Raw genomic sequence first — 14,844 nt, forward strand, 5'->3', positions numbered from 1 at the left:
CTTTCAGACTGTGATAACAACAAATCATCCAAGAAAAGGAAATATGATTGACCTGTTTTTCACCAAAAAAGAAAAGGCAGTTCATAAACTTCAGCCGTCAACTGCTTTCTTCTGCTTGACTGGCATGAGGACTTGGAGGCATGAATCTAGTGCAGGAAGAAGAAACCCCAGTGGGAGCCAAGGAGAACTTTCTGCAGCCACAAAGTTTCCTGTCCCTCCCCTAGTCGCTGGCCTCATCCTGAACCCAAATCAGACTCACACAAAGTCACGGCCAGGGGAGAGCAGCTCTTCTAACCAGATCCGTAGTTTCCTTGAAATAGAAGTCTGGGTGAGTGGCATGGAACTTGGCAAACCGTAGGCGGTGGTGTGGCAGCCTCTGCCCTGCTGTCCTTGACACAGTTGTCATGGGAGGAACTCTCCAAGGACTCCATGACTTCCCCTTCATGGTTTTAAAGCTGAAACAATCTTCCTCTTCCCAGAACACATAGGCCGCCTAGTCTGAAGGCATTCTCCCCCTTGACTCGAAAGAACTCACTCTCCCAGAGTCCTCTGCCCCAGTTGGGCGAGAGAAGCAGGGAGCAGGCATTTCCTCCATAACCTTGAGGCACCAGGAAAACCATCCGAGGTGGGCAGGAGGTGGGAAGATAACACCTCTAGGGGAAGAAGAGTGCCCTTGGCACAGCTTCATCAGAAAACACCAAAGAAGGGAGATTCTGGACTTGTGTCCCTGGGGCCAGCACCTGACCTCTGCTCTCTGTCAACATCTGGGAAGCACCCCCAGCCCCCAGCCCCCAGGGTCCAGCTGCGGCTAAAGTTCTGTGTCCTGTTGGCCATGCCCAAGCTGCCAGCCGGAACCGGGAACATCACCTTCAATGAGCCGCAGCACCTGTGTGCCCCGCTGCCTTTGACCAGAAGACAGGCGGCCGGCCACCCTGTGGACCGTATGGAGGGTCGACAGCCCTTGGCTGCAGCCAGATTGCAGACTGCACAGGAGAAAGCCATTCCCAGCACTTCGGAGGGTGCACACTCTGGTTCTGGAGAATCCTCCGATTGAACACAGGCTCTGCCTTTGGTTGGCTGTGAGTTTCGCCCCATTATTTGACCTCTTCGGCACACATGTCATTTTCTGTAACTTAGAGAAAGGGAAGGAAGTTCCCTTTTGCATGCCTGCTGCAGGATGAAATGAGGAGACTTCCGTGGAGACCGTGCCCAGTGCCCAGTGCCTGTGCCGGCCGAGTGGCCTTCCTCCTCCACACCCTCTTGAGGCTAAACCCCCAGGACACGTGGCCTTATCCCCATCATGAGGGAATGTTCCTCCCGCTCACCACCCCACCCCTGCCCCCACAGGAGGGCAACTTCCCTGAACAGTTTAGGGCAGTAACAGCTCTTCCCTTTCCTCTCCCCCAAGAGACCCACCAGCTCAGCTCACAGGAAGCATCTGTTATCCCTGCACTTGGCTCATGGCCCAGGCCCTGGCCTTGTGGCGAGGACTCTGGCTGGCCACACTGGGGTTCAGAAGCCCGGAGCTGTCATACACCGTGGCCACCTTCCCGCCTTGGCCCACATCAGCTTTTGTCAGAGTGAAGCTGTGTTTTCTTCACCATCTGCCTGCTCAGAGTTGGGCTCCCTTGAGCCCAGTGCTGCAGGACTAGGGATTTGGTTTTTTCCCTTTTATGGTGCTGTGGTCTAAGTCATGGTCTCTGAACAGTATGGTGAATGCATTTGGTGTGTGTGCCCAAATGAAACCAAAGCCCCACCAAACAGTATTCACCCTGGCTGAATGATAGAACCTAATGCTTTCTGAGCTCTCCTCTCTCTCTCCCTCTCTCTCTCACACACTCTCTCTCTCTCCCTCTCCCCTATTTCTCTCTCTCTAGTTAGGACCCACCAGTGGGTTGGGATTTACTGTTTGACAAACCCTGCCTTAAATAAGTTTTATGTCACAGTCGTATCTCCCAGAGAGAGACTCATTCTCTGTTTCCTGGAACCTCCTCTGTGCCGACGGTGATCCTGGGAACACAGAGACACTCAGCACCCAGATGTTGATTTACTGTCCACCAGGCCCGTCCTAGGAATCCATGACCAGTGCCCATCCTCTGTATGGACTCCAAACATTTGTGAGTGGGTGGCTTAGGTGATTGGCATTGAATTATGTGCAAACCAGAGTAGTAATGAGGATGAGATCAAAAGAGTGGAGACAGGATGTGAGGACCATCTGGCTGCCACCTCTGTGACAGCAACCCATTGATGGCCCGGGTTGATTCAGCAAAACTGCCTGGCTAGGCGGGCATCCCCTTCCTCCCTCACTGCTCCCTGTGCGTCCCTCCGAAAGCTGCACACTCTGTTGAAGACGATGACCTTCCCCGATAGAGGAGGACTGCTCTTCAGTCAAGGGCATATGAGTGGCTGCACTGTCTTGCTAGAATCTCCAAACAAGGTCTCAAGGTCCATTTGTAGGAGAGCATAGGCTCGTCAAGCTTCCAAGAGCAGATACACCCAAATGAGGTGCTGCACGTGGCAGTCTGCTTTTCTTTAAAAAAAAAAAAAATGACAACTTAGTAAATACCTATTCTGAGCTATGTGCCATGTAGGTCTTGTCTACACAACATACATAAAATATCATTATCATGCATATCTTTTCTAATCCCAACCACAGGGTGGGTATGGTTAATCTTGTTTTACATACACAGAAACTAAAGCCAGTCAGTGTTAAATATTTTGCTGGATGCACTACTGTGAAACTGGTCAAGCCAAGACTTGAACCCAAAGCTTGTCTTCACAATGATGTGGACAGCGCAAAGGGCAGTTTGATTCTCAGTTCCTCCAAAGGGGTCAGGTTTCAAATAACATCCAACAACCGTTCTTGGGTGCCAGGTACACAGCCCGATGCTGGGCATAGAACTGTGAGCAGGGCTAATGTGGTTCTGGGGTTTGTAGAGCTTTCTCTCTGGCGAGGGCATTGCAGTCTTAAAGGGAGCCAAGAAAGAAAACCACAGGGTACCTGGGATCTCTGTAAAAAGGTTGAGGTCTCCAATGCCTGTCCAATCTGAGGGCTACACACAGTTACTTTTTTCTGATCTCAGACCCACACCTAGCCATAAATAACACCTACCTCTGCCATAAATGCACTCCCTAAGGCTTCCCATAAATCCCTCTGCCCCAAGTCCTGAACTCAGAATGATGCCATCTCCAATCACATACTCACCCTTCAACCCCAGCTAGGGGTGGGCTTTTATTCCAGGGTCCTTATCTGCTTGCACACTAGCCCATCAACTTCCTTGGGCAGAATGGAGCTCATTCCAGCTACTCTTCCAAATATCCCTATCATCACCACCGGCTACAGGGACCCAGGACAAGGGAGCATAGCCGATGAGCATTCTAACTCCATCTCCAGAGGCAAGAGATGAAAACGTAGGCTTCACAAGCCTCAGTGTCATGGATGGCGAACAGACATTTAGAGGGAAAGTGAGAGCTACAGAGAGGTGAGCATTGTTGTGGGTGCTGAGCTCTCTGCCTACAACACTTATACTCCTGTCTGTGCAGCAAACTCCTATTCATCCTTCAAAGGCCAATCCTAACGACTTCCCTCGGAGAAGCCTTCTCATACAGCAGCAGTTCTCAGCACAGAGCATGCATCAGAACCACCTAGAGGCCTATCACCACAGATTGTGAGATCCAGGTCCTTGTTTCTGATATAGCAGGTCTGAGATGGGGCCCAACAATTTGCGTTTCTAGCAGGCTTGTAGGAAATACTGTTGGTCCCAGGAATACGCTTTGAGAACCACTTCTCACACCATCTCCATCCTCCCAGACAGGCCTGAGCTTCCTCTGCTGTGCCAGTTCTGAGCTCTATAGCCGTTCCGGTCATGCTGAAGTGTCACCTCCCTGGGATCAATCACATTGTGCAAATTCAGCTCCACACACCCAGAGGGGTAGGGCATGGAGATGAGGCATACCTGCCCACCTTGCTCCCGGGCACACATAAGCTCAGAGGGAGCCCTGTTGACCCCTCAGAGACCTCAGATCCCTCCTGTCCCCACCCCACTGGCCTGCAGGGAGAGCTTCCAGTGTTCCAGTATATAGGTTTGGGTGCAAGGTCCCTAAACACAAGCTAAGAAATTCACCCCAAGTGTTTCAAGCCAAATACCTCATCTAGCACTTAAGCAGTACTGGGCAGTGCCAGGCGGGGTTCAGCACACTGACCCAGAGCAGCCTGGGCTTGACTTGGTTGACCTCTGACTCTCTTTCAGCTATAAGATCCAGGGAATACAGTAACACTTTTCTGGCACTCAGATTCCAAATCTGTAAGATGGGAATAATAGTAACTTCTACCAAATGGGATGGCCATGGGGGCCAAGCCCGGTAAATGCTGAGGATGGCACCTGTCACAGGCTAAGCTGTTGCTAGGTGTTTTTCAAAGAGGAAGAACCAGCAATCCCTTCTAACCCTGACTGGGTTGGACACACTGGCCTAAGAAATGCTGGTCTTCAACATGGAAAATCCCAAGTGGCAATTCTAGGTATTTGAACTTCTATGGCCATCCATGCCAACTTCAGGAGGGGGCCATTCTTTATTCTTCCTGAACTCTGAAGTTCTTGGTGATTGAATAAGGTCCGCAGTGCCAGCATCTGAATCCATTCACTCATATATGCCTGCATTTATGGATGCAGTCATGCATTCAACAGATAATTATTGAGGACCTACTATGTGCTACATGCTGAAATCCAGGCTGTTGTTGTCCACCCTGAATCTCAGAGTCGGATGCCACTTGTACTTCCTGCCCCTCCTGCCTCAGTTCTCAGTACCGTGAAGCACTTAGAAGGCTGATCTGAGCTCTCCTCCTGCCTCCCCCTCCCTCCCCTTCCCTGACTCCTGCTGTGTGCTTGCTCTGTCTCTTTGCTGACTTGAGGGACCTCTTTTACCCTCTTCACCACCTCCAAACTCTGGGCAGGCTCTCCTCCTCCTCTGCCTCCAGCCTGGAGCCTTCCCTTTACTCACCACGCTCTCCTTCCTCGCACCACGGCCAGTCCCTTCTCAGAAAGAGGCATCTGGAAGCTGGGGAGAATGACCTCATCCCACTATAATTAAAGTGATTATCTGAGCAGAAAGGACTATTACGAAGTAGCCTTCTCTGCTTTAATATGCGTAGCCATTATAATTGAAACATGGGATTTCCATGTTAACACTGAGATTTCTGTGGTCTAATAAATCCTTCTCCTTACTCATCTCCCAGAGGAGAGAGGAGACACTCTGTGAAGCAGCTGGAGGTGATGTACAGCTTCCTATTCCAATTGAGATGCTAGCCCTGTGGCCAGACCAGTCAGTAACTCTGAGAGTGCCCCAGTGCGGCCCTTCCCACAAGAGAGCCAATCGGAGACCACAGAGGGGACTTGGGGAGGAGCCACCAGACAGGAGCCCTCCTGGGAGGGTGGCTTCAACAGAGAAAGGAGAAAGTTGCCCCCCAGATGCGGGAGTGTGGGCTGACTGTCCTGCCAGTGTGACCCTGAGCACGTTACTCCCTCACTCTCAGGGTCCCACCTGTGAAATAGGCTAGTAATACCATCCACCTCATGGGACTGCTGGGAAGACCACATGATATGATGGGTGAGAGGCAACTGAACGAACACCTGGCATGTTTGGACCCTCCACGTGTGGGGACACTTCACAAATGGTCTGTTTTTACCATTATTGTGAGAAAGCTGAGGCCCAAAGGCAGATGCTGCTGGTACCGGGCACATGACTGCCTACCCTCATGCGCACTACTGAGCTAGCCTACCTAACGTGTCTACCGAGCACCTGCCCAATGCAAGGAGTCCGCCCCTCACCCCACTCAGAGACGCAGGAACCAGGTCAGCCTCCACTGTGGTTCCCACGTCCTCTCCAGACTGGTCAGCGACCAGGAAGAGCCAGAAGCCTGACCACACACTGCCCTCTGTCCACTCGGCCAGTTCACAATGCTGTGCACCTGTGAGTGGGGGGTGGGGGTGCAGACACACTGCTGAGCATGGGAGGATTTCCTCTCCCCACTTAGGTTCTTCTCTTCTGTTCACAGAAATGGTCGACTCTGACCACATTTTCATGACGTTGGGTGTGAACATCGCCATCATTGCAGGTGAGCTGTCCTGGGCCTCCAAGCAGGAGAATCAGAGGGAGTGCTCAGGGGAGAATCCACCCAAGGCTTCAGAGCAAATGCCTGAATGAGGGTGAGGTTGCATGAGGGGCCACGCCTAAGCCCATCTAAAACTCACTGGTGTCTCCTCACCCCATCACTCCCAAGCCCTGAGTGACCTGGCCCCTACCGCCCAGCCTCCCAGCTTCACCTCCCAACCGCTCCTGAGTCCAAACAGAAATGAGGGGCTGACTGCTGTTCACACTCCATGCCTTTACTGGGTGTCCTGCAGAACCCCCTCCCTCTCCAGTCCTCTGCTTGGCTGCCCCTGCTCCTCTGGCAAACCCATGCAGCCTTCACCTCCAGAGAGCGTGCCAGAGCTAAGGTAGGGTGATGAACAGTGAGCCACACTCCCCCCAACCTGTCCCAAGTGCTTCCCATGGCCCTGTCTTGTTCCTACTAAGAGTGCACAAGGCAGGGCGGCCTCCAGGGCCCAGCCTTCGGGGCACTTTCCTAGATTTAGTACCAAGTCTCACACCCTGGGGAACTTCTCAGTTGAGATCATTCTGGATTTAAAACTGCAAGTCCTGAGGCCATGAACCTCTCAGTTTTAGGTAAACTCATGTAGTTGATTCTGCAGGGTATGCACAGAAGTCTGTCTTCCTCAGTAGACTGAGTGGCCCTGAGCAAGGGTCAGTGCTGGAATCCTATCCCAGCCTCAGTCTGCGCCAGTCTGAGTGGAAGGAGGGGGAAAGAGGAAGGGAGGTTGGAGTAACTCAGATGGGTGCGGATAAGGGTGAGCACATGCCAGGCAGGAAGGAGAAGGGCAGGAATGAGCCAGCCTGTCTGGGGTTGGTGCTGACTGTAGCAGTGTCTGTCCTGGCACAAGCCCTATGAGTCCTGACCCCCGTCCCAGGCGCCTGCCCCAGACAGAGCCATGCATTTGTTCCCTCTGCAGGCGTGATCACAGCGATAGCCATCATCCTGATCTGCCTGCTTGTCATCACTCTACGCTACTTGTACGGGCACAAGGGCACCTACCACACCAATGAGGCCAAGGGCACGGAGTTTGCCGAAAGTGCAGACGCAGCCCTGCAGGATGACCTCTCCCTCCAGGACACAGGTGGGGACAGCAGCAGAAAGGAGTACTTTATCTGAGGGGCACCGGGTCCCCTCTCCCCCAATGCCTTCTTCACAAGAAAAGATACACCCCACAGCCCCACCCTGCTACCTGGACCACCAGGCAGACCATGAGAGCACCCATCTCATCCCAAGATATGCACCTGACCTGAGAACTCTGGGTGCCAGCCTGGGGACAGGAAAGAAAGAAGGAGGAACTGAGCCAGGAGAGGCCTGTCCCAGGCACCCAGGGATGCAGTGGTCACCCAGGAGGCCCACCTTTGCTCTGCCAGAGGGAGAAAATCTGGGTCCCCCTGGGCAGTGTGGTTTGTCATCAGCATGCTGTGAAAGTCCTTGCTGGGTGGGTGGGCCTGAGGGCTGGGGAAGCAAGGAAGTGAGTCATCTGTAAGCTGACTGGGGATAATGGCATCAAATGTCAGTCCTTGACATTTGGGGGGAACAGCAGGTGCCAGCGCTAAAAGGCACCTTTGTCTCCCATCGATCCAGTTCTAAATGATTGGAAATAAATTTGAAATGTAACCAAGCATTCAGAGTCAAACAACATTACTGTAATTGGGGAAAGATAACCACCACCCAGGCCTTGCTTTTCACCAGTGTAACATTGTGTTCTCCACTACAGTCTGTGTGTGTGAGGATGGGACCGTCCACTTCTGGCCCCATTGGCCTGTCCTCAGCATAGACAGTGCAGAGGGCTTCTGGGCCTCCCAGGAGAAGAGGGTCCAGTGACCAGCATTCTTTTCCCCACAAAAGTACCAGCTTCATGAAACAAATGTAAACGTGGAATGTTCCTCAAGAAATAGGTTGCCCTGGATGTGAGGACACTGGCTGAAGTGATGGTTTTCTAAGGCACAGTATTAGAGAAATCGGCCCCATTAAATAACTATGAGTGAACCCATCCTTCCCCTAATGACCATGGCTGGAGCACAGACTGCAGAATGTCATTGTCTTGGGTTTGGGCCCTGGATCCTCCTTTCCTGATCCTAGGTCCTCAGTCAACTTGCTTGACCTTTCTGGCTTCAATGTTCTCATCCCTCAAGTGGACATGGCTCCATGGTAGTGTTGAGGAGGAAAAAGTTTTCTTCTATGTTTCAAGGTCCTTCTGGCTGGTCTAAGGATCAAGTTGACATGAGACAGATTGGCCACAAAAATCACATTTAATTTTGTACGTCCTGGGAATCCACATAAACGTGGGATTCCAAAGGCAGGCAAAATGAGATATATATGTCCCCCGAACTAAGGGGAAGGAGGTAGGGGTCTGGGACTTCAAAGGGAAGGAAGGCGATTCACTGGAAGGTGAAAAAGGGTAATTATTTGGTAAACAAATGTGTACTGGGCCCCTCAGAAACAATGGGACAGGGAGAGGAATTTTAACAAAGATACTTTGCTAAACTCCTCCTTTTACTTCCTCTGGATAATGTAATTGTGATGATAGCTCCATTCCTGGAGTAGGTCCTCTATCTAAATTCTTAGAGATAGTTGGGGGAAGGTCAGAGTTTCTTCCTTGGTGTTTTGGGCACCAATTACTTTCAGCTCAAAATAATCTGCATGGCAAAGTGACCCATCCTGAGGGACTTCTTCTGAAACCCTCTAGTACCAAGGGTCAGGGTTGATGGTGGGAACAGATGCATCAGGTGCTCAGTGCTGTCTTCTGATGTCAATTACTAGTGCTGCATAGGTAGTGCATATGTATTGGTTAATGAAACTTCCTCATTGTACCACTTCTAAACATTTCCTGAGGAGGAGTAACTGTCACTTAAACTGATGGGGACATCTGGGTGGTTCAGTCAGTTGAGCGTCCGATTTCAGCTCAGGTCAGGATCTCATAGCTCACGAGTTCGAGCCCCATGTCAGGCTCACTGCTGTAGGTGTGGAGCCTGCTTCAGAACTTCTGTCCCTCTCTCTCTTTGCCCCCCCCCTCTCTCCCTCAAAAATAAATAAACATTTTATGGGGCACTTAGATGGCTTAGTCAGTTAAGCATCCAACTTCGGCTCAGGTCATGATCTCACAGTTTGTGAATTCAAGCCCCACATTGGGCTCTGTGCTGACAGCTCAGAGCCTGGAGTCTGCTTCAGATGCTGTGTGTCTCTCTCTGCCCCTTTTCTGCTCATGCTCTGTCTCTCTCTGTCTCAAGAATAAATAAATAAATAAATAAATAAATAAATAAATAAAAACATTTTTAAAAGATAAAATGAACAGGGAGAGAAGATGAACTTACTAACCATCCTCTTTCGTAAGTGTCTTTCTAGACTCCCCGCAACTCAGCAGTCACTCAGAGACCAGCAGGTCCAAGTTTAAGCCTGTAGCCTGGGCTTCCCTGAACTCCCTACAACTCAGGTTTCTTGAGGCTGCACCATCTATGCCCGGGAGTCAGCAAAAAGGTCCCCCATCACTCTCCCTAGGGAATAACAGGATCCAAGCCCTGCCAGGATTGGCCACCAAGCAAAAGAGCTGGAAGTTATAGGGTTGACATGGGAACAGGGGGGAGAAATAGAAGGAAAGGAACTGGTGATCTTCAAACGGTGAGACCTTCCGTGGAGTAACCCAAGTTTGCTGCCCCACCACTTTTTCATCTGTAAAACCAAGAGTTTGACTACATCCATGTGTCCCAAAGTGTGATCTATAAAATACCAGCCTGGAAAAATGGTGATAAACAGCCCAAACAAAAAGGGTGTTGCATGTGCAAATAGATGTGTAAAATGGCATGTTAAGCAAATCTAAAGCCATGTGAGGCCTCTTGCCATCCTGTGTTCCAATGTGTGCCATGACTCTTGGGGTGTGGGCATAGGGGGATGAATTCAGCATTTCCCAAATGTATTTTTCCAGACACCCCATTGCTTCCCAGAATACCCGTTACAAATCTGGGGGCCAAGAGTCCCCGGAACACATTTGGGAAACAACTGTACCAACCAGCTACCCAACATCCCTTCAGTTGTGACATCACTTCAGGATTTTGAGAACATACGGGGCATATGTCCTCATGTTCAAAGATGATGAGCACTCATCACTGCCCAGTGGGCACAGAGGAGGCACCCAGAATCCACATGCAGGCATGCCTTGCTTTACAAAAGTCTCCAGGGAGAGGGTCAGCCCAGAGGACCTGGGCCCCCTGATGCTGCCACTAGTGTCTGTGCTGGAAAAAGATGCTGGTGGCTCTTCCCCACTCTTTCTGCAGCAGCCCCGGGGACCCCCTACTCACTGCTCTCTCAGAACCGGTCCCTGCCTCCCCTGGTGCTTGCCCTCCATGTCCACCGAATGTCCTGGAAAACCGTACTGAAGCATAGCTCACTCCCAGCCCTCAGTCCCAACCAGAATCAGATGCAGAGGTGACATGGATGTTGCCAGGCTGGGTCATCCAAGGTGGCCTATCCAAATGTCCCCAGAAGGGAGCTGTCACAGGCTAACTGTAGAGGTGAGCAAGAGCATCCTACCAATGAGAATGCACATGCACACCCCCCATGGGCATCCAGTGCACACTGGTGTGCAAATAATGGTGCTCCCTCTGGTAAGGGACTGCACATTCCTTATCTTTTATCCCTCCCCCAGCGATGCGTAGAGTCACCATGTAGCATGTCTACAACAAATGTGGATTGGGGCGAGTGTGCACTCCTATGCATGTGCCCATTCTCCAAAAGCCATTAAGGAGGAAGGAAGTGGAGAGGAAAGGCTGAAAAGGCAGATAAAACGGGAGAGGTGGAGAGAAGGAGGGCTGGAAGAAGAGGGAAGGGGAGCTAGCACACTCTGTATGCAATGCCCCCTTCCCCATGCATGTTCCTCTTAGCCTCACCACAATCCTCACAAGCGAGTGGCCTCATTCACCCTTAACACCTGCAGAAACTGAGCCTCAGGAAGCTTGGAGGGCTTGCTGGAGATGACACAGCACCTAAAGGCCATGGGAGCATTTGAGCCCAGGCCTGTCTGACCAGTAGGCTGGAGAGAGGAGACTCCTTTCTTCTGTAGGCTGAGGTGAATCAGTGAGGACTCTTTCTGTGAACAGAGCAGGTGGCACCAGGACTCAGGGACCCTGGAATGACCCAGTGCAGGGGTCAGAGCACTCCAGGCCAGGGCTCTGTGCCAGCAATGACCTGGGCTCTTACACTAACATCCCCATCCCTGTCAAGGGCCGGCCTGGGACAGAGGCAGCCCTAGAGTCCTGGGCTGTTGGCGCTCTGCAGGATGATTAGCAAGATAAAGACAGCAAGTGTTTTCAGGTTGATCACACTTGATTCATGTGCTAGCACCCAAGAATCTTGCCATCCAGGTCACTCTTATCAAAGAGGAAAATGACTGGGTAGATTACATCTTGTCAGAATATCCATAAAACATCTGTACTAATCCTCCTTGGATGTTTTGTGCTTTTAAAAAGTGCTTAACCCCAAAATAAGAGTAATGGTAAAATTTCAGATACAGAGATAGATCGTGTGTGTGTGTGTGTGTGTGTGTGTAAGTGTTTCTGAGTCTTTAGCTGCAAGCCACAAATATGAGCAGCCCTGTTTCAAGAGCTCATGGCTTGGTGGGAAAGATAAACATATCAGTGTATATAGCTCCAAAGTGTCACAGATTCTGTGAGAGAAGGGAAACAGATAAATGTGGAACACAAAGGAAGGACAGGCCGGTTCCACCTGAGGCATGGGATGGATTAGGAAGCCTTCAGAGGAGAAGGGAAGGTTGTGTTGGCCACTCAGTAGACTAGGGCTGGACCACGGAGGGTCTTAAGCCCCAGCTGAGAAATGGGGCTTTTTTCACAGGCCACAGGAAGCCACCGGAAAAACAGGTCACTCTCTATCATAAAGATAAGGCAATGATCAAATTAAACAGGATGAAAATGCATTGTGGAAATGTACAAGGTCATTCTGTCATCCTGGAGTAGTAGCCCATTACTCCAGCCACCCCATTGCCCCATCTGAAATTCACATGACTCAGCCCATCATGCTCATTGGGAAATGGATCCAATCCACTCACCAGAAGAAAGGACAGTAGGTCGGAGCTGCAAGCCAACTGTTACATAAATATCAGAGAAAAACTTCTTCAATGGAAGCAACTCCTGATGGTTTTATCTTGTTTATGTTCCTTTGGAAGAGATGCTGTTTAATTGTTTTCCATTTCTCACCTGAGCTTTCTTATCATCATAGCAACAGAGAAGCCTCAAAGGTCAAGGGGTTTGGGGGAGGGGGAAGGAGCTGTGCCACAAATAGAACTACAGGCACTTGAACATCTGCGATCATGTCAACATGTTATGGAAAGTTGTGGTTCTGGAATTGGACAGAGTTGAACAAAAACCTCCCCACTAGCACTAACCACCTCTGTGACTTAGGAAGAGTTAACTTCTCTGATTCAGTTCTAATCCATAAAATGAAGATTAAATTATTTTAATTTATGGTGTTTTGAATGTGAAATTCAATAAGGATATAAGCTTGTCAGGAACTGTGAGGGCACTGAGATTTTACCTGCTTGTGAGGTAAGCCAAGGCTGTAACAGTTCCATGGGTGCTGACAGAAGACACAGGGCAGAGGGCTTTCTTACTCACAGCAAGGGCATAGACATTGGCATATTTGTGTGGGCACTTCCTGTTCCCTAGCCCCAGGTGGACAATGTGGGTGGTCCCCAATGGATACTTGTCCACATGGTAGGTTGAATTCCAGAAGAAGAACCCTGAACTAAGAGAACCAGAGTCTCTTCTGATGGGCAGTAAGCACGTCTGCCCCTCTATCTGGAGGAAGGTACTAGCTCAGTCTTCCAAAGCTGTTTGCTATGCAAACTTCCTTGAAAAGATAGTCCAGAACAGCCAGGTCATGCCTCACAAGATGTGAGAAATTTGAGAGACCCACAGAACATTTTTACCCCAACAAGGTAGGCACTGCCTAACAGTACCTGGTGGCCCATGAGTGTTCAGTACTTACTGAATAAGCGTGTACATACATTAAACTCTAGCAATGTGCTAAGTAGCTGGGCTCAGAGCCCATTGAAATATTCCCACCTTGTCACCAGCCAACCAAAAAGCATATTCTGCTTCCTAAGGCACGTGGGGGAGTTTCAAGGGGAAAACTTTTCTCCATCCTTCTGCTAATCCCTGAGAGATGTAGCTTCAGGTTTTGTGGGTTTTATTAGTTTGCTGTCACAGGAACAAATAGAGGTATACACCGTGGGAATGTCTCAGTTCATGGGTGAACTCATAAATCCAGAGCCCTGACAATGAGACTCAATAGAATTCTCCAGCTTCTATTTCTAAGGTCACCCAGTGATCAAGAGGTCTCTCTTACCAACATTATAGATCTCAGAGGATGCTTAAGATAGGCAAACCCCCCACCCAATCTTTAACTTTAAACCAAACACTTTGGCCACCTTTTATTTTTCAGATAGCTGAAATCGTTCTTCTTTTCCCCCAAGTCAAAGAGTAGGAAAGTGTTCTACATTCAGCTCTCCAAAGATACAACACTCTGGGGGCTCCCTTGGATGCCCCAAGGGCAGGCCACCCCTTCCTCTGGGGCAGGACCATTTAGGTCACAGCCGCTGCTTGTCGGACATTGTCCTCTAAGGGTGACAAGTGGAGACATTAGGACAAAATGATGGTGAGCATCCAGAACTCAGCATCCAGGCAGTGACATACCTTCATTCAGTCCCCAAATGTCCCCTGAGTTTATACCACACAGTAGGCACCATGCCAGGGACTTAGGGCGAGCAAGTCACTGCCACTGCCTGGAGGACACTCATCACAACAGGAAATATGTTAAAACTGCTCAGGTTGCTTGAGGTCCACACTGGAAGAAAAATGAAGAGCCTAATGGAGGCCAGGGAAGCCTTCTTGGAGGAGGAACTCTAAGCCTAGTTCTGAAGGAGTCAGCCAGTCACAGGGGTCAGAAATGCAAAGAAATAAAGGTGAGTCCAGAAACTGCCAATGCCATGTTCTTCTGGAGCATGTGGTCTGCGCAGAAGTGAAGGATGAGGCTGGACCCAGAGACTGCAAAGAACCAAGTAATGAGGGGTCTGGCCATCATACTGTGGAGGCTGGATGTCGTCTTGTAGGTGATGGAGAGCCCTTGGAGGGGCTTACAGGAGGAAATGGGGTGTAGATGTGGTCTGATTTGCACATTACATTGGTAGCCAGAGGTGAAGATGAATTAGAGGCCTGGGGAGAAAGATGGCTTAGAAATTGTTGAGGCCTGGATAAGGAAAAGCACCTTGTAACAGATCCCTTGGGATCAAAGCAAAATTCTCTTTTGACACAGTTGCGAATTCACCTGACTCTGTATTGGTTGTGGCATGCCATGCACACAGAAAACTACAGCCCCTGGAGCGGAAGTTCATACCAGATTTATTGGGTTTGTAGACGCAGACTGTTCATCAGCCATTGTCACTAAAATCTACAAAGAATGAATCAAGGTCTTCGGCATCCTACAGTCACATCTGCAACTCCTCTGGGACAAAAGATACTTGACTAGAACCCCAGAGGGGAAATCAAAACAAAGGATTCAGAAGGGCTACCTCTTAAAGCCTGCCCATAGAGCACTTGAGATGCCCAGGGAAGGCATTCTACTCAAACTTCCCACCCCAAGGAAGTCAGAAATTCTACTACTCAAGTTTTATTCTTTAGGATGAA

The 14,844-nt window shown here is 50.1% G+C and overlaps 1 protein-coding gene across 1 annotated transcript in view; it reads left to right on the forward strand.

Moving 5' to 3' along the window:
- GYPC (glycophorin C (Gerbich blood group)) overlaps positions 1 to 7,775 on the forward strand; it is a 42,736-nt gene extending 34,961 nt beyond the window's left edge. The window contains exons 2-3 of the mRNA XM_047871575.1: positions 6,053 to 6,112; positions 7,068 to 7,775. Of these exons, the coding sequence (XP_047727531.1) occupies positions 6,053 to 6,112; positions 7,068 to 7,267 (260 nt within the window). The 3' untranslated portion in view covers positions 7,268 to 7,775. The remainder of the gene's footprint in view (positions 1 to 6,052; positions 6,113 to 7,067) is intronic.
- Positions 7,776 to 14,844: the final 7,069 nt, after the last annotated feature.

Source organism: Prionailurus viverrinus, chromosome C1, assembly GCF_022837055.1.
Source record: "Prionailurus viverrinus isolate Anna chromosome C1, UM_Priviv_1.0, whole genome shotgun sequence".
NCBI lineage: Eukaryota > Metazoa > Chordata > Mammalia > Carnivora > Felidae > Prionailurus > Prionailurus viverrinus.